The sequence below is a fragment of the Anopheles maculipalpis genome, chromosome 3RL (assembly GCF_943734695.1).
Source record: "Anopheles maculipalpis chromosome 3RL, idAnoMacuDA_375_x, whole genome shotgun sequence".
Classification (NCBI taxonomy): Eukaryota; Metazoa; Arthropoda; class Insecta; order Diptera; family Culicidae; genus Anopheles; species Anopheles maculipalpis.
The window spans coordinates 34,741,963-34,762,352 of record NC_064872.1 but is presented as its reverse complement, the minus strand read 5'-3'; the positions used below and the strand labels follow the sequence as shown (position 1 = coordinate 34,762,352).

Here is a 20,390-nt window from a genome sequence, read left to right as displayed (position 1 = left end):
GAAGCTCAAGGACGTGACTTAGAACACAGCTCGAAATCGTTTTGCAGCACCGACAATTGCGTCCGGTTCTAGCAATAAGTAGCGGATTTTGCTACAAGCATTTGTGATCCAGTTTCTGCACATGGAAAAATGGTAGTGAAGGTAGGTATTACTTTAACGCCTACGATTGCAAAACCTTGACGCTTAAAACGCCCTTCTTGCTATTGAAATAAATTAAAGATAGTCTAGACTTAAGGGTCTGGCGTTGCTTTTTGCAGGCTTTTAATTAGGTTTTAGCTAGGTTTTTTTCACGGAGTTTTTTATGTTTCCGCTAAGGTGTAATACTTTTGTTTTACTTTTCCAAAAGACTAGCTATAAGTTGAGAATAAGGCTAAGTAATCAGCATCGGTAATACATTGCAGCACCTTTTTTTGCAAAACAATCTGCTTCCGTAGCACAAATTAGCACCTGGTAAACGATCGGTCATGGTCGTACCGACTCACGGTAAAACCATTAAACCATTCGACCACCGTGCAACGAGAGTAAAGCAAACCTAACCCCTTTTGCGCATAATTTGTAATGAGCTGAACCGACCACAACCGGGTTTCGGGTGTGGTCGAAGATAGTCGAACCAAATTCGACCACCCTGCTGCAGTCGATTGATCTATATTTTGCTCCATTACATACAGCATTTTCTGCCCGCAGAAACCGTTTCCCACACTACTCAAATTAATTAGCCCGTAACAATGTATCGCCTTGTGCATGGGTTAAACCCATCGCCGGGCACTGTGGTGTGTCCATGCGCGAGTCAAGTCATTTATGGATGTGTAAATAAAATTGAATGTCGCTCATGGGTCTCCCACGATGTGTTTTACAAATTGTGCCTTTTACCTGCACTTTGCCTGAGAATGCTACGTTATCCCGAACGGTGCTAGCCGCTTAGGTCGATTGATGGCAGAAATATGAAAGAGCTGTCACGAGCTCGTATGTCATAGCGTTAACCGAGTGATTTACACAGTGGTGTCTAACTTCAACTTTCTTTCTTTAAATTGTAGCACATTTTCGGTTCAGGATATTACAAGCAATTGAATAGAGAATGATAACTGTGTAAACATTTAACTGCAACTTTAGATTGATTACAGTATGAATAAAAGCCTAACTTTTGTGCAACAATGCATTGACGAATTTTCGTTTTGGTACAGCAATTATAAAAATTCTGCATCATCAGTAACGAAGCTTCGTCTACGTGGTTGAGTATCAAGAGATGTGTCAATGAAATAAATGGATTAAGTTAGGTTCGAATCCTTTTCGAAAGCTTTTAAGTACGCTAAAAAAATTATGTCAGCCCTTCAGTAGTTCCAACCTCTGCCATAAGACACACTGCTCCAGCGTAACACCTCGCATTAAATGTTCAGAAGTGTATTAAACTGTTGGAAATGTGCATGTTCCAACCACCTGCCCTGCAGTGATTGGAGTAGCTCGATTTTCGTACCATCAGGGAGCGGCCCGGTGGTGTAGGCGACAGCGGCGCCGGTCTTCAAACGGCGGGAGCGGAGTTCAAATCACATCCGGACCGTTCCCCCGTGGTGAGGATTGATTATCCAACTACACGTGGTATCGGAAGTCTAGAAAGCCATTTCGATGGCCGACATGACCTTAGAGGACGTTAAGCCAAGAAGAAGAAGCAGGTACGAGGCAGGTGTGACTACTATTTGCTTGCGGACCAGCGGAGGATAGTAGATACGTTGACCAGCGCAACTGTAACGAGGATGAGCAGCACCGTTTAGTGAGCCAGTATGTGCGATTGGCGAGCTTATTCGTAATGTCAAGGCTTGGATAAGTCCAAAGTGGAGAGAGGTGACTTTTCTATTGGCGCAGATTTGATCGGGACACTGATATTTTCGTGATTATTTACGTATCGTGGATTTCACTGCATCACCCCACTGCCCACCCTGATGAAGAGTCATCGATTCAGTCCAGCATGTATTGTTCAAGTGTCCATGCCATACTGTAGTGCGGTTAACGCTGCACTTATAATTAGGAGAAATAGGACACCATTCGGCATTGGCAATAATGGTCCGGAGATTACCACAAGACGATTATCCTACGATTATATCTGTAACCGAGGATGCTGCAGTCGCAGAGATGGCCTGTACGGAACATTGATTTGACTGGTCAATTCGTCCCAGAAGCCAACAGTTTTGAGGAACAAAAGGAGAAAAAGATTGTAGCTTTTTGCGCCCTTTGCTAGTTTGCTGAAACCTTAGCCATAGCTGTCTGAAAACTAAAAGTTCAAATTTTGGCTGATACTAGACGATCGGTTGCTTTTCCTTGTTGTCTACAGAATAATGGAAACAAGAGGAGCCTTTTCAGGTATTTTAGGAATTTCCTTGATCGACGACGTTTTAGATGTTTAAGCCGTTTTTGTACAGAAGTTTGCCAACGCGTTGCTTTGTAACAGACATAGGCGGAAAGCTTTTTATAACAGTGTCCATCTTATCTCGTTCTCGTATCGTTTAGATAAATGCTCTTGTGTGTAAGATAAACAAGTACCATGCCTTTGTTCAATATGGTCACTGTCTGCATGGCTAGTGTAAATAACGGAAACAAAATAATAATAAAATGTACGACCAGTCATTTATCAGAAAATGTATCCATACTACTTTATGTCTTCATTATCTCATTTCCTTCTCACGCATTGCATGCAAACTGCAAAAAGCAGCGAAAGATCATTAATCTTAACCGCCCTTTAACAGGTCATTTCTTAACATTTTCCTATCTTTATCATAACTTACGTGTCCAAACAGTTCCGAATCTTAAATATCAAGGTCAAGATGTTGCAGAAAACTGTCTGTTAAAAGATCACAAAATAATATTTCCTCCTCGTAACACACCACATATATACGCTCGGAAACGATAATTACTCGCCCAACAGTGTACCAAGAACGTTCACTTTATAGGTCACTTGATCGTTCAAGGTTTCAACGATGAAAGACACCTTTACACCGCTATCGCTCAATTTATCACATCTACTCAAAAAAAAACAACAAAGTTCATTAATTGGCGCACTTGTATCCTAAAATTGCGAAACAATAAACAAGGAAATGGGACCATTTTTCAACCAACAACAAAACGGCCACTCAAACTGCTTGTAGGTTCTCGCCATGCCATTCAGGATTCATGACGAAGCGTGTCACTTTATGAAGTTTAAAAACTGTAACAAAATGCTATTGATTGAGCAGTTTTATCCATCCATAGGTGCGACACCCTTTTTTGTGTCCCCTCGATGTAACGAATCTGCATAATTATCCCGAAAACCATTTCCGAGTTCATTAGCGTTCACTTTGCAACGGTACCGGGGAGGAAGAAAAAGAACGTTTTAATGTCACCAATCACCGTCGTGTCCAGTACGCCTCGAGGGATAAATGTGTTTAATGATCACTGATTTTTTACTTTACCATTCTTCACCACTGCAACGTGGGTATGCTTCTGACATGCCCCAAACAGCCAATCTTGAGCCCATTTGCTAAACGAAATTGTGGCCATCGATCGTCGATCAGTTGAAAGAAATAGAGGTAACATCAAACAACAAAAACCACCATTAAAAAGATCAAGCAAGCACAAAACGCTATTATTACTATTCATCACATTGTCATATTGTCCGTACATGGTCCGCACAATTCTCTCGCAAACCGAGCCAAGTGCCACAGTCGGCCAACATATGCAGGCTCCACAAAACAACGTGTTTGTTATGTGTGTATGCTACACCCAGGGGGTTTTTTTTTGTCATCGCCACCAGTACCGACTGCTGTTGGGTGATTATTAATTTGTTTTCCAAATGAAACCGATCAAACCAACGATCACCAATGATTTGCTGCAAGGAATGTCAATCCTTGGTGTGACGTTTCGGTGGGAACTGGTAGACTTCTAGCAGCCGTGGACTGGATGTGATGAAAGGACGAACCGGAGTTCAATCGAGACGCAAGCATAACCAGCGAATTGACACGAACAACAATGTCCACCCGTACAAAGCGCAAAGCTCAAAAGCTCGCCATCAAAACACAGAACCCGAAACCTGACCTGAGCACATTAATCATTTGTCAAAAGAATTTTTGGCCACCGTGAACCGCCCGTTTCTCGATCAGAGGTTTTCTTTTGGTGAAGTCAATGCAGCAACACACGGCACTACGAACGTGGAGCGTATGCAGTGGAAACATAATATGTAACTGCTGTCCTAGCGCCAGACCTCATTTCTGTTCCTCAGTAAGAGTAGTACAGGAATTGAAGTAAGTGGCGCGAGGGGCACTGGCACGAAATTCCATTGCATTCCGAGTCAGAAGGCGCACGGCAGCACAACGCATACACCACGCCTCGATTTTTTGGTTCGATGGCTCACCTTGCCATCGACCTGGCGATCGAATTATGCTCACGATCATTATTATGAGGGACCGCAAAGAACAAGGCTCTCCCTGACGAAGCTCTGAGGAGTGAGATTGCGGCTGTTGGGACAAAAAAGGGTGCTAATATGGTCACGAGCAAAGGATCGCTAGATGTGTGTTTATTTTTATTTTGCATTGAAACTTGATTATAGACTTGATTTTACGAGAAATAATATTCAAAATAAAGAGCACGTATCACCACTGGAATCTATCCGATTGTCCCCTACACTTGGACGAAGGTTTTGCATGGACAGTTAGGACACACTTTGCTCTCGATTGCTCGATGTAAGTCTCGATGGTACGAGATTACTGCTACCGATATTGTACCTCGTTCGACGCGCAATAACTTTAATATCCATAACGTTTAGGCGAAGAAAAAAAGCCCCCAACTACACGTTACTTCTGTTCACGTCCACACCTTCTCCCAATACGCGGTGCATATTGTCGTGTGTCTCGAACGAAGCCGCGCAAATAAACAAACCACGACCGCAAACCAATAATCGAAAGTGAATGGAACCGTAGTTTGGTCCCGATTTGAAGGGCTTGCCTGGATGGACTGGAATAGGAAATGGTGCAGCACGGCCGGCGGACGACATGCCAGCCCTCGGGAACGTTTCTTGAGTCGCATTTCGGGAGGGAAACAGGTTATCGGGTTGGAATGAATCAGCCAGTGTGTGAGTTGAGCTTACGTGTTGATCGGTTGGAAAGGACAAAGCATGTGAATAGAATCGCCTTGTACCCCCGCGTTGAAGGTGGTCAAAACTGGGCTTCTTATTTAGGATTGTAGGGTAGCAGTTTATTTAGAATATTACAAAGACTTTGTATATAAAATAATTTGCGCACACTTTGCCAAAAACCTTAAGGATAATGTGAAATAGTGGCTGACATTTTGTGGATAATTCAGGACATGAACAATCCATATTTAAAAGAAGTAGGTCAACAACAATAAACAGAGGCTAATAAGAATAAGGACATTTCGTTTTTTTAAATTAATTACCTAATCTAATCGCTCACTAGACTTGCTGATACCACGTAGTTGCATATTCAGTCTTCACTACGAGAGGACGATCCGGATGGGTTGAGAAGTTCGGATATTTTGTCGCTCGAGATGAAAAAATGGCATGAAGCGAAACTAGTTCCCGCCGATTCCACAAAAAAAAAATCGTAACCAGCTTCGGCAGGTTGGTATAATCCGGAATTGTCGGAGTTATCGGAACCGTCAGAATAATTGGAAATGTCTGAAGGGTCTAGAATTGACTGAAACCGCCAATAAAGTGGGATCCGTGAGTGAAATCCAGAGAACCCATCACTAGTTGGCGCCTTACCTCCGGGCCTCCCAAAAAAGGACTGTAAATATACTAATCTAACTTGCCGCTTGCCGGGGGCCAGCCCGATGGTACACAACAACGTGGTATCGACAGTCTAGTAAGTCATTCGATGGCCATCGTGACCTTAGAAGGACGTTAAGCCAAGAAGAAGAAACTTGCTGCTTAGAAATTATTGCAACACATCCAGAGGCTCCTGACAAGATTTCTTACTTTCTTAAATGCTTGTTTACCCAAAACCTTATCTGCTAGTTAGTCCAACAATGCTGCTGCTTCGAAAGGAATAGTAAAAAATTAAAAAAAAAATTTTTTTTCGTTTTCTTTAATTTTTCGAAAAACTTTTTCGGTATACGAAGTTTAAATAGGAATAATCTCTGGAGTATTGCTTTTGCTCTTAATCTGGCTGTTCTTTTATGAGAGTCTCTGCGTAACATAACAAAAGATCGGACTCAACTAAAGCCCTATTCTGTTTTAGGGCAACACCAAATACTCTAGCGACTTCTAACAGAAATATTGAACATAATGTTAAGATGGGTTATAAAATATTTGTGATTAAATGATTATTTCATAATTGGATAATTGATATTGTAATCGTTATAGTTAGATAGTTATACCACTATGGGTACAATATTTGGCAGAAAACATACAAAAAAGCTATCATAAGCTCTCAACCAAGAATGCAACATTGTAACCTTTTACGGCCGTAAAACGAACGGGAGTGGCTGCTACCCGTAATGAAGGCTGGCGAGAAAAAGAAAAACAGAATCCGTCCTATTAAAGCCCCATTACTGTCAGCAAATAATGTTATTACTCTCACTGTTGACCCAGGCAAAGTGGTGGTGGGAAGTGTAAGAAAAGAACCTCCTCGTAAGCAGCTCGTGCAGCTCGTTTAGACTTCCTGTTTGCTCTGACCCGATACACTTCATCATCAGCCGTCAAATCGGAGTGAAATGAAAATCGACTCGCTGGGGCAACCTCCGCCACTCACCACAACCTTCCGCAAGACACACAATCAAGAACTTCCTGAAAGATCGCTCCCGAAAGGAAGGCGGGTGGTGGCACGCCAAGCTTTACCATAACTGCGGGCTCGTGTCTTGGCGAGTGCGCGCACCCCTAATGAGTCCCGTTCGCGTAACGCAAATGCTGGCCGCCGATTGTCCGCAGTGAAGAATATGAGGGCAAATCTAAATCTGAAGACACCGTAAGGAGGAGAAGCGAAACGTGATCGGAGAGGATCAAAGACGGTTGAAATGAAAAGTAAAGCTGATGAAAGAGCCACTGTGGACTGTGGCGAGAAGGAAGTAGAGCATAATGAAAGTAGAGAAAAAAAACGACACACACACACACACTTTTCACAACTTCACCCGGTAGCCAGCATTACTTCAGCAGTGCTAAAGAGAAATTATCCAACTCCATCCTCGAGCTGCTGCCAACGCCGTCCGGCCAGCATAGACCAGCAGCATAAGAAGTATGCATGTGCGCGCAAAACGGTCACGCTTTTTTTGCCTTCATTCGCTGGCCCTATCCTGACCACCCCAAAACCACAGCACGACCCAAGTCCTGCAATTGTCCAGACACTGGTACCCTTCCTTTTGCGCTCGCGCTCTCACCCGCTCCCCGCAATTATTTGCCCTGAGGCCGGATTTTCGCTGAATTTTCGTTGGCGCACTCATTACATAAGCGAATGTAGAGCAAATACGAAATTGGCATTTTGCTGCTGCCCACACGCCACCATCTCGATCTTCGGCCGTGGAATTTGGCGAGACTCTCCAGTACAGTGCCGTGGGTGCTTGTAGGAGACAGTTTTTCGTAGAAGATAGGGGAGCACTTACGAGGCGAGGAAATTGGAGGAAGGTTGTAGAGGTGACCACCCCCCCCCCCCCCCCCCTAGTAAAGGGGTAAGTTTTCTGCACGATCGATCGATCGCTGGGTGGGTGGGTTAGGACGAGCGATTGATTCGCGGCCGCCAGTACAATGTTTGCCGGAAATTCTCACTCTGGCGGTGTTAAACCGGTGTTTCGTTTTCTTTTTCTCCTTAAGGTCATTAGGCTGAAGTTGCATAAACATCGCTCAGAAGCGGTTTGACAAAACAAATTAATGTACTGCTTACTTATTTCATTATGATTGGCTGGTGCATGCTGCTGCTGTAGAGATATTTAAACGGGTTGAGCAGCATTATACAATTGGAATTTAAATTGAAGCAAAAGAAATATCAGAAAATTTTAAGCTTTTATGTCCTGGAAATGATGAACTAAAATGTATAATATTAAAATGGCTTCTGTGTGTTAAATCTATGATAAAACAACTCAAAAATTCCTCAAACAGATTCCTGCACTGGTCTATAAATAAGCTAAATTATTAATTAATTGTGACAAAAAGACTACGTGGAATACAAAACTACATCTTGAGTAATATTAATGCTTAATGAATATTGTTCAAAATTGTATAAATATACAGAGTGAAACATCAAAAGTCACATCTGTTCAGATTATTAAAAAAACCCCATGAAATTACGTGCACAAAACTTAATAAACAGTTCCCCTCTTGTACACATAATTCCCTATTAATAACCAAAAAGAGCATGCCAAACGAATCTTGTTTGGCTTCTTCTTTTTTTCATCACAAATATTTGCTCATGCACCTCACACACTGGCCAGCCGCTGGCTGCCTATGCCACACACCACACACTTATATTTATCTTCTACATCGATCATTCCCCATCGACCAAGATCGATCGCATGAGACAGTTTTGTCTTTGATCTCCATGTCCTGCACACAGTGTTCTTTTTCAATCCTCTTTTTTTTTGTTTTACTTTTACTTCCCACTAATTGTCCCACATTCTGTGGTCAGTGCAACGTAATTAAGGGGCGCGCTCATTCACCGTGACAAACTTGGGGCGAAACAGTATCATAAAACGTGATAAATTGCGAACCCCTTGCGATCGGCTTCGATAGGCGGATTAACGATCGATCTGATAGGCAACCCCAATGCAAAGGACTTTTCGTTTTGAAGTTTTCAATTTTTATTTGTTTTTTTCTCCTCTTTTCATTTATTTTGCATCTAGTTTTTCCTTTAAAATTGCAATCTGATGTTGGATAATGGGTTAGAGATTAGTGCAATAGGACAAACCGTGTGTTTGTTGTTAGTTTGTGCTAAGTGGTTTTAGTTTAGCCATTATGTCCTAATAAAGACTTTGTGTCGCGTAAACAGCCTCCCAGGGTCTAGGGATAAGCGGTCGGTGCAATTTTATTATAACGTAATGTGTCAAAATAATGTGACTGTTTTCTGTGGACTAAATCGTCTAACTGCGTTGCAGTAAATACATTATTTTTTTCGTTACATATTAGATAGTAAGAAGGATACTGTTTAAATAAATTCCTAACATCCTTACTATCAAGTTTACATGCTTCATTATAACATAAAGCAATTTAGTAATATAAAATATAACAGATTATTAAATGAAAGTGAATCCAATCCAGCTTTGACGCAGACAAATAAATGTTCGTGGTTCCTTAACGATGTTTGAAAGGTCACCAATAGAACGGCCACATCACCACAATAGCCGAAATTCGGACATAACCAACCACCATCATCACAATAGTCACAACAATAGCCCCGGACCATCAAAACGCACAACATCCACCTATACATCATCATCATCATCATCAACACCATCACAACAACCATAACCTAGTGTGCCCGGGATAAGGCAAAGAATAAGAAGGAAATGCCTTATCAATATGTGAAAATCTATTCAATACAAGTAGATAAATAAATAAATAAATGAAAGTGAATTCTGTTTATTCTCCACATTTGCTTACATCAATGGAAACGCAAAGAGCAATTTACCAACACATTGCATTAAAAATAGTGAACTCAAAATTTTTACAATTTTTTGCTTTTCCTTCAATTTTTTTTAATCTTTATTTTTATCAATCATTGCAGGGCAGTGGATTTAATGCGAAATCAAAATCAAATAATCGTTGTGAGCTTTGACTTGTTCCGAGCAAGTTCAAATGACTACTAGCGCCACATAGACATTAGCGGAGGATAGCGAAAGCGCACCTCATATTCGAGCAGCTCCCACAAGAAATTCGCTATTCGAGCAGTGTTTCACAGTTTTTAGCTGTTCAGCAGCTCTCAACCGCAACCGTTTTTCCTTTCAACAAATTTTAACGATTTTAACAAATGAAACACGAACATGAAGTGCAAATATTGCATCTTTTAGCTGTCATTGCCAATTTTGTATATTTATGGTGATAATACTGGTAAAAATACAAATCTTTCGTAGCAAAACCCTCAATTGTGGATGAAATGTGGTATTCAATAATATATTGGAAAGGACGAATATTTGTAACTGCCATAATGAAAACAATCCATCCAGATTGTGGTATTCTGTATCAATAATTTTATATCATTGCAGAAGATAGGCGGTTCACCGATGGAGCCGACAGGCAAGACCGGGAGGTAAGTCCCGGCCAAACCGTTATCGTTAAACCATATAGAAATAGCAGAAGATACGATGGAAAAAGTATTACATTCTAATAGATGTCCTTCCTTGCAAAATCCACAAGGTAAATTCAGATGAAAATGTTCAGATGAAAATTTAAAAAATTTTACATCAACAAATTCGTTCTTCAGCGAATAAAACAATTGTTACACCTTTAGTAGATTGTTAGAAAATGAATTTGGACGAACTATGTCACTTTCAAGCTACATTCAGTCACCAAAATAATATTGCTTAGTATTTTAAATTTCTCTCAATCATTTATGATTCGTTGTGAAGTTGTCTTTCTGCAATATTAAATATTGTCATTGTGATATCTCATCGGTTAGACACTCAAAATAAAACAAAGCAGCAGCGGACACAGTAGAACTACTTTCCACGCTCAAGAATACAGACACCTGCGTTTTATCGGGATCGCCTTTCTCATCAGAACGGACCGGAACCACTAGGTCGTCTCTGCTTTATTTACCGCTTCCCGCTTACCACTCCCCAATCACCATCATGCGCCTACCAAGTAGTTCGCCGTCTTGTTCATCCGATCGTCACATAAGAACAGCGCACCGCCTGATACGTCCCGGCAGCACACAGCACACTCGTTCCAATTACAAATGGAGCAGGCATTACTTCTTCTTCAAGATCTTTTGTGGTTATGAGTGAGTCTTTTAGACTAAAAGACTCACTCATGTGAGTGAGTCTTGTAGTCTTCAGTGAGTGAATCTAAAAGACTCACTCACTCATTAACATGCTGGCTATACTATAATACATGAACTTAAATAATCACAAGTATGCAGCCTACATCCTTTCCTGCAGCCAATCCTTTTAAGTATTGTGTGTGTGAGGAACTCTGTTTCTAAAATCATAAATTAATCGTTGCATTTTCTAAACTCAAAAATTATTATATGAGCTTCATTCATAGCAATATACTCGAAAAAGTAAACACGCTGAATTTCATTCTTCAATTATAATAGGTAGTAGTTATATTAGGAAATACAGTACCAGACAAAAACTGTAGACCACCTGCTATTGTACATAACCTAAAAATGAGATTATGAAGCGAATTAAGCGAATCGACCTAGTTTTTTTTAAGTTAAACTTTTTGAAAAAAAACCCTATCTTTGGATAAATCATTAGATCGATTTTCAGTCTCGGTCTGCAATTCTTAACACAATATTCATCAATATTAGATTTTTTATGGGGCGACCAGGTGGTGCTGGCGACAGCGGCGCCGGTCTTCAAACGACAGGACCAAGGTTCGAATCTCATCCGGACCGTCCCCCCGTAGTGAGGACTGACTATCCAACTACGTAATTACCAGCAGTCTAGTAAGCCATTTGATGGTCGGCATGAACTAGAGGTCGTTGAGCCATGAAGAAGGAGATTTTTTTTATAATTTTAAACGCTACAATTGAATAACTCTAAAAATAAAAGACTTTACTTTTTTAGGTCTAGTAGAATTTTAACTTTTTCCAGGTTTTTTACGCAATCATTTATGGACTAATCAACGAACAAAAAGCTAAAGGTAGTTCAGAAACTGATAACATTCAACTAAATTTTAGTAAAGCTATGCCTAGAAAAGTATCGAAGGCAGTAATTTGAAAAAAACCTAAATTAAAGTGGTCTTAATCTATTGTCAGAGACTGTATATCCTTACATCCACGTTCTTAGGCACAGCTAAAGTTAGATAATTGATTATTCATTAAAAAAAACCATCTCCATTTTCCACTTCATAATTTAATGTGACCCAAAAACGTTGCATCTTTTACAGGTTTGTAGGTTAAAGCAAAGATTCTCCTCTAGCCAAAATAAGAAACGAAACATTGGCCGCACATAAAGGCACCTACCATAGAAAAGTTAATCGAAAATTGAATTAGAACAACGAATTCTTCCTAAATTATTTAGTAACAAAGGCTCTATGTCAAAATTAAAGGGATAAATATACAAACAACTGATAAAACAGATGGCAACATAATATTCCAAAACACAGACACAATTCCGTGCTAGTCATTCCTTCCGTACAGGATAAAAATAGACAAACCCCGTAGGAGTAAGTGAGAGACAATTTTTTGAATATTTCGTAGATGTGTGGTTTTTTTTTTTTTTTGCTTCACGGTCTCACTCGTAGCGTGTTTGCATGTTTTTGTGCGCGAATCAAAATATGAAAAACTGACGCATTTTTCTCACTACATTTTCGCCCTCTCACTCTTTCTGAGCCGCCTGGTTTCCCATCACGCTCACTCATTCAACCCCCCAAGAGGAGGGTGGGATGCGGCGCTCAAACACTACCTCACACAAGGGCCACACATACCAGCGTATTGCGGCTGGTAGCTCGGGGCCACCCCGAAAACACATGCGGCGCAGTAGTGCTCTCTCTCGTTTCGTGATCGGTTGACGTGCGCTCGCACCGTGGACGTAGAATACGCGCAATATTTCCACCCCACCGGGGTACGGCGGGTAGGATGGCTGATGGGATGTGGCCCTGCTGAAGAAAGATTTTTCTGCCGCGTGAATCAACAGTCGTCGTCGTCATTTGACGCGCGTTGTGAGCTAAAGGGCCACGGCGGCGATACGTGGTGCTACTTTCTTGTGACGGATTGCATATTTTGAGACGCTTTTTTTGTGGAAGAAAGAAGTTTGTCCCAGTCAGTGACAAGTACATTTGGTGGTAGTAAAAAATCAAAATCTAAACCTTCATTACCATTGAAAGGGTCTGTTTTGCTGTAATCCCTATTATCGGGAAGACCGAAGAAGTAGCAGCCCCCACTTTTAGGGTACACTACGAAAATAGGCAAAACACGTTATACGCACGCATACACATTGAGCAGAGTGTGTGTGTGTGTGCGTTTGTTGGTGTTTATGTGCGTGTTGTGTGTTTGTGTGGGGTTGCACTTGTGAAATATTCCTCATCGTCGCTCCGCATTGTTGGTGGCCAGTCAGTACAGGAGTAACACGCATAGCATGTGCGTTTAAAGTACCCGCGCCAGACTGCGAAAGGGAATTTGGCTCACCAAACCCCTGGGTGGTAGAAAAAGGGTGATTTTCACATTTCACAATTAAGTGTGGATAGTGCAACGAAGTGGATTAGTGTCACTAGTGTGTATTTGAAGGTGGAAAACTGCACAACAACTGTATGTGAAATCAAGACGTGAAATTGCGCCAAAACAAGCGGTGAAAAGTTTCAAACCATCGTGTTTAAACGCGTGTGCAACAGTAGCACGTGTTATTATTTCAAATTTTTGCTGCAACAGCCGTGATCGTGCACTTTCACACAACATACCGACCCGCGATGGATCCGAACAGCTTGCTGAGCATGAATCTAGCACTGAACGTGGCTCGGAAGTGTCGCATTTGCGGCATGGACATTCTGGACCTAACGTGCGCCTTCCCGATCTTTGGCAACGACCGATTGGACCAGAAAATCGAACGCTATCTTCAGCTTAATGTAGGTACCCGAGGGGCTTTACAATTTTACTACATTTAGAGACATAAAACCTTGTTACTTTAAAATGCTCTTTTAAGCATCAATACAACAGTTTGACATTTGAGGGACCCTTCACGTCATTCATTCTTCATTCCCATTCACACAAATTCTTCGTTTTGAAAATAGAAATTAGCCACCAGGGGCTTTTAACTTCATTCTCAAACACAAAACACACACATAATTTTGTAGTTGTAGTGTGTGTGTGTGTGTGTGCATGTGTGTGTGTGTGTGGCGCTCGTGTACAATGATGATGGCCTTGGTAGTAGCTGACCGAGACACCTTCAACCTTCTTAAAGCTGGTAGAAGTGAGAGAGCGAACTACGGTCCGCTTTTCTACCGTGCAACATAAGGCACCAAACGAAACAAACAAACAAGATGTGTGTAAAATCTCGTTCCGCACACGCTGGTAGTAGAGGGCGCACACACTGCATCTCGGTGTGCCCTCTCGGCGTTTATGTAAAAAGAGCGCGCGTTTTTCTGGGTTACAGTGATGGGGCGAGATAGAGCGAATACTAAGCGACTACGGAGCAAACTTACACACACAGAGGTAGCTTTTTAGTAGGAGATGAGATTGTAGTTTTCTTTCTCGCACAAAAGTACATCGCTTTGCAGGATAGAAAGAAGTATCCATTAGTATAAAAATTTAGTATTTCTATTACTAACTATGACTACTAAAACGTGATATCCTCGGAATGGAAGGCAAATAAATGGATAATGCTTAGCTACTATACTATACTGTGATTTGCTACTAGCAAATCACAGTGAGTTTTCTTTCAACAGTGAGTACAGAATGAATTCGTGAATCTACTAAAAACCCCCCCCAGTAATAAACGCTTAGGAAAGAATGAGATAAATAAGAAAGAAAAGTTTTCAAAACAAACCAATTTTGCGTCGAAAAACTTATATCCTGTGTTGTTTTGAGACGGTGTGGTTGAGAGATTTAATCTCCTCGCTTTGTGTGCAATGTGCTCTAGTGCAAGTACAAGGAAAAATATCCGTTAGTGCAAGTAGTTGAACTAGAAAATAAGGGAGGCAAAGATATATTGTTGGTAGTGGTAGTGGCACACAAGGGGTTGAGCATACGTGCACCAACACCAACAATCGCTCGCTCACTCGCTGTGCTGTGTGATATTGATTTTATTTTTAAAAACACCTCACAATGTCAGTGTTTTCTGCTCACGCACACAGCCCTACTAGTACGCGGTCGTTTCCCAATCAATGCCGCGCGCCCCAAACTGCGACAAGCTATACGCCCAACGCGCGAGAGTGAACGAGAGCTGCAAATATGTGCATTAGTACTAGCTACAATCTCTTGGCTGCATCGCACAAAGAGCACTGCACACTGCTGCAAGTGCATTAAAACGATTCATTTGCTGCTCTTGCACGATAACGGTAAGCAACAGCTGAAGCGCCTCCATTTCTGGAGGTGGAACTGGTGATTTGAAAATTTTCCCGCCATTTTATCCCCATTCAACGTGCGTGCTCTATTCACCCCGAAGTGAAAGCTGACACTTGCGTCAAGAGAAAGGCAAGCTCAAAACCCGATATCCCCAATGTTCATTTCAAATGGAACGCACTTACACGCAGCTTGTGTGTGGTGGCACCATTTACGCACATCTCTCACACTGTACGCCACGTTTTTTTTCTTTACCACGTGCACGAATGGAGGAGTGCAAAGGATGGAATCGCGCACGAAAGAGAGCTTAGTGCGTAATTATGCAAGTAATGCTAGTAAACAAGAGGGATGAAGTGAGAGGCGTATTCAGCAAGCAACCATCAATCTCTCTCTCTCGCTCGTTTTCACCCTATATGCTGCCTTTGCTCGTAACCTAGCGACCGAGCTCACACATTGCACGCGCTGAGCCGCCTTCGCGCTAAGAGCGTATTTACGCTATTTTTGTAGAAGCATCTCTGTGATTGTGTGCGTGTATGGGGCGAGAGAACGCGCGTGCAAGCGGGAGAGCAAACAAACAAACCCCTCGAGCAGCCTTCAACCCCTATCGCTTTACGCGCGTACTTGCTCGACGAGCTGTCCAACAGGTGCTTTGTTGATGAATGTTTTACAACTGTTTGTCGAATACTATAAGTAGTGATGGTGGTTATAATTATTTTTTATTCCAAATTTGTTTTAAGAAGATATTGATGTTTCAAATCTTACTGAAAACACATACTTCTGAGCAAACCAAAGCATAAACTTAGAACTGAACACTTACTACTTTGAATAAAACATAATTGAAGGATTTATCCTGTTCGATTCTGTCACCAAGCCATAATATTTATATGTTGGTGGTATATCGTTAACAAGGAGCACCATCACATTAACGCCATTAAGCTATAAGATACTGTAATTACCACCCTTTTTTTAGTTCTAAATGATTATTCATATAGGAACGACTTGCTGCAATCGTAATACTAGATCAATGTGTGATTAATTTACTGGATTTGATAGAGGTTAAAACTATAGAGCTCATGTCCAATAAAGGTTAATATTTTCCACCCAACTGTGTAAAATAGCCACATTTTAATCCAGGATGCATGTGAAACAGGCTTACAGCTTTGTTATTGTTTAATTTTAGTGATAGCTGTAGGTACTTATTAACACAACTTTTTAGTATCTTTAAGAAGTGTTTATACAGTATAGAATGACTAAAAATATTCGTATATAATAAAGGAGACAGTTATTGGAGGTTGCATTTCATTTAAAAAGTAAATATGATAGACACTTTAAAACACTGCTAAAAAATATTTTATTTGGACAATTAATTGTCTAAGGAACTTTTAACTGCAACAATTATTAGTATCCTTAAAGGCATAACATGAGGCAGCCCGGTGTTGAAGGTAACAGCGGCGCCGGCAGGACCGGGGTTCATATCTCATCCGGGACGTCCCCCCGTAGTGAGGATTGACTATCCAACTATGGCCGGCGTGACCTTAGAAGAAAGAAGAAATGCATAACATCCTCAATTAACTAATAACATTTGTATGAAATCTACGAGAAATGCTGTTCATTTTGGAAGCTCACCATCTTAAATCTAATGACTCTATCTTAAGTGAAGAATATTCTAAATTCTTAAAAGTTAAAATTCCAACAACTAGACTGAACCTCATTATTATTCCTTCTAGATTCAAATCGATGATCTCCTCCCGAAATGTATCTGTGGATCCTGTTACCTGAAGCTCGAAAGCATCGACCAGTTCTCGCTGATGGCACACCGCACCGAGGAAGCATTCCGCTCGTGGCTTGGCCGTCTACGGGGTCTCAACTGTCCAGCAGAAACAGCGAAAAATGTTAACGTAATGTTACCCCTGTACCGACCCGATCCGGAAATTATAGATACAAAGAAGGGAGCCATTCTGTGCCCACCGAAGAGTGTGCAGAATGTTTCTGCACCAACAACGATCACGTCCAATCCACCGGCAAGCAGCAGCCCACCGGATAAGGGCATAATATCGTACAGTGATCTCAAGCTGGGCCTGCTAATCAAGGATCAGGAACTGCTAAAGCTGATCCTGAAAGCGCTCAAGTGGGCGGAAAATGATCGCCGAGCATCGTTTGAGGTGTTGATACAGAGGCTTAAAAATTCTAGCTTTCGGGAGATTCTTTCCAACCGTAACTTGCTAAATGACAGTGATCTTACTCAACTGCTCAAATCGTACATAGGGCAGGGTGTGATGAATAGTTTCGCTTCGGCTCCCGCTGGTTCCTCGGTACCTTTAAACAACAATGTTCCACCGACGGTGCTGCTTCAACCCAATGTTCTGGATCAAGCCAACCCGGGAAATGAGTATTTTACGGAACCGAATAAAATGAAGCTTATTCATCAAGCTCCTTCAGCTGCATCAGGAACCGTTGGAGCGGGGGTAATTAATGTGAATGAGTACAGGATCGACGAAGCCAACGTCACACAGATGGAGGTAGGAGTAGATCCCGACTTGTACCTACCATACGAGGATGAGGATAGCAGCAGTGCAACGAAATTTGAGGCAAGGCTCGACGATCGTCAGGATAATACGGTCACCATAAAGCTCGTTACTACGAACGTGGCTGGAGATATGATCGAAAACAAGAGGGTAAGTGCTAATATTGTGTATACTATGCAGAAAACAAGCTATTAACGATCATTAAATTTATTTATTTTTTCTATTTCCAGATGATTCCAGCGATCCTCAATGTCCGTAGTAACAAACGCTTTCAATGCAGTGCATGTCCAGAATGCTTCGAAACGAACGGTGAACTTCAGCAGCACATTGTGCGGCAACATCTGCCTAGAACCAACCGTACGGTGATGACCGAGCAAGGAAAACCGGCCATCAAAATTCGAGTTCGGAAGAATAAACTCACACCGATTTCTAATTCACCAACAACATCAACTTTCTCCGTACCCTCGCCACCTGCATTGCCTTTAGAGAGCACCGGTTCAACGTCACCTTCAACAATTAAAATTGTGCCATTGAAAATTCCGGCCTCCACCACCATTACCATTGTTCCTGCGGCACCTAGCCAAGTGAACCCGATCAAATCGGTTGAAGATCAAAAATTGGCAAACAGCACAACGATCGAAAAAATACCACCCATCGTTGCTTCCCCAAAGGGAGATCCATTGGTTCGTAAATCAAAACGGAAATCCTCAGTGAAGCTAGACGTTAGCTCGCTGCTACAAACGAAAAAGCAGAAAAAACTTAAAGCACAGACAGATGAACAACCGACGACATCACAACCGAAGTCTTCACGCAAAGCCAATGCATCCTTCTGTACGCTTTGTCGGAAGAAGTTAACGGCACGGGAAAGCCTGCGCGATCACATGCAGCAGGAACATTCACGCTATGAGTGTGAAAAGTGTGATCGATCATTTAAAAGTGCACTCACTCTAAGCCGTCATCAGCAGTATCATGCGAGTGTATCCGGTACTAACACATCATCGATCATGCAGTCGAAGGGCACGATACAACGAACGCCCATATCAAAACCACCCGAACAGGAGCAAACGTACAAATGTAACTACTGCGTGAAAGCATTTAAAAGAAGCCATCATCTGAAGGTATGCTTCGTTGTAGACCTTATTTTCCCTTCTTTAGTTAATTGTTTTCTCCTATCCATCCAGCTACACCTAAAGCATCACACAAAGGACGCGACAGTGGCGCATCCATTAGAGGAGAAACCAACCACCGGAAACGGTTTGCGTAAACGGACGAAACATAACCGTGCCGACGAAACAAACAGTGCCATTAGCAGCGTGCTTCATGCCAGCGAGACGACCAGCACCAGAACAAGGAAGATGGTGGAGGCGTCCAAACGCAAAAGTACAATAAATAGAAGAGTAAGATTTTCTTGCTAGATTAATTAATTACCGCTTTCGCTAAATGGTGGGTGCTTTTGTGTAGATTCAATATTTTACCAATGTCATTGTTGTTTTTCGTACAAAGCGTTGCTTTTACTATTTGATAAATGGGTAAGAGAAATATTTTACGGAATAAAAATAGTGTAAATTGCATATTGTGTGTTACAAAAAACAAATCGTACTGTCTAATTTATTTATTTTAAAATTTTTAATAACTTAAAAAGACATTTGGTAGCCTGCTTGCTATCGTATTAAGGAACGGATGTCGATAGTAACTTGTCTCAAATCTTGTCAACTTCCGGACATAAATGGGCACCTTTCGTCGAGGCCGCTTACACGATGCCTCATAATATGTGGTTCCAATTACATTGCTTTATAAAACATCTCTTACACGAGGCCCCTTATTCGACCCAGCCGACGAGGTCCCAGGAGCTCACCTATCCCGTCCACTCGCCACTCGAGATATGGCGTGCCCGGTAAAGATGAATCGAAAACTCTCAGGATCTTCTTTGCTAGTTTGTCTTTGATCTGGCCCTAAAAAGTAGAGAATGGCATTCGAGTAGTGGATGTAAGTAAAAACTTCGCAAAGCATTTTCTATAGGTCAAGTCAAGTTTACGTCTCTCCTATACGGCAGAGCCTTGAAGATAATAGTCGAGGACATGGACTATAGAGTCTAAACCCAATCCAAACCGATTCGAATGTAGTCACGTTCGTGAGGAGGATGCTCAAAAGGATTTTTTGCCGCATATGTGTGGTAGGTCACAGGAGCAACCACTACAAGGACGACCTCTATGGATTTAATTCTTGACGAGGCTCCGGTGGAATGATCAATGCATGAAAATGGCACCGGACGACTCAGCCTATCAAACACGGGATCAACAGCTTAACAGATCTCTACCCCCGAACACAGAGCAAGCTTAACAGAGATATACCATTTCTTTCAACTGTACATCGTAAAACACAACACAGCAGATAACTTAAGCCGTACCATTTCTCCTCCTACTTAATTCGCAAACAATTTTATTCCATTCCGCTGATGATGCAGTTGTGTTACTGTCACATTTAACATTGTGTACTATATATACTATATCGTGTTTGTTCTCTGTAGCCTGCGAGGCTACATATCACCACTCTACCAACAATAACTAAGTGTATTCCATACAACAACGAAAAAAAACAATTACCTCCGTTCGGGTAAGTGGAAAGTGAAGTCCAAAGTATGGTTTGTTCCTACACGCGTTTCAGGCTGTTTCGTATGCCTACACAGTACAGTTGTGCGGTGTACCGTTGTGTGGTGAAAGGAATAGAGAACTTTGTTTTA

At 41.7% G+C, this 20,390-nt stretch overlaps 3 protein-coding genes across 3 annotated transcripts in view; all 3 read left to right on the top strand.

Annotated features, from left to right (window-relative positions):
• LOC126564894 (immunoglobulin-binding protein 1) overlaps nt 1–20,390 on the top strand; it is a 526,173-nt gene that overhangs the window by 286,485 nt on the left and 219,298 nt on the right. The gene's annotated exons all lie outside the window — the stretch shown is intronic.
• The window catches only part of LOC126564281 (actin-binding protein WASF2), a 501,777-nt gene that overhangs the window by 437,317 nt on the left and 44,070 nt on the right, over nt 1–20,390 (top strand). The window lies entirely within an intron of this gene.
• Nucleotides 13,535–19,065, top strand: LOC126564190 (uncharacterized). Its single transcript, XM_050221155.1, has 4 exons — nt 13,535–13,690; nt 16,853–17,800; nt 17,881–18,768; nt 18,832–19,065. The coding sequence occupies exons 1-4, from the start codon at nt 13,535–13,537 to the stop codon at nt 19,063–19,065; spliced, it is 2,226 nt and encodes a 741-aa protein (XP_050077112.1).

Bases quoted from the DNA above. Each gene is read 5' to 3' on its own strand.
- LOC126564190 (XM_050221155.1), top strand. From the start codon at position 13,535: ATGGATCCGAACAGCTTGCTGAGCATGAATCTAGCACTGAACGTGGCT. The intron at 17,801-17,880 runs GTAAGTGCTAAT...TTCTATTTCCAG, and splicing joins ATATGATCGAAAACAAGAGG to ATGATTCCAGCGATCCTCAA. The intron at 18,769-18,831 runs GTATGCTTCGTT...CTATCCATCCAG, and splicing joins AAAGAAGCCATCATCTGAAG to CTACACCTAAAGCATCACAC.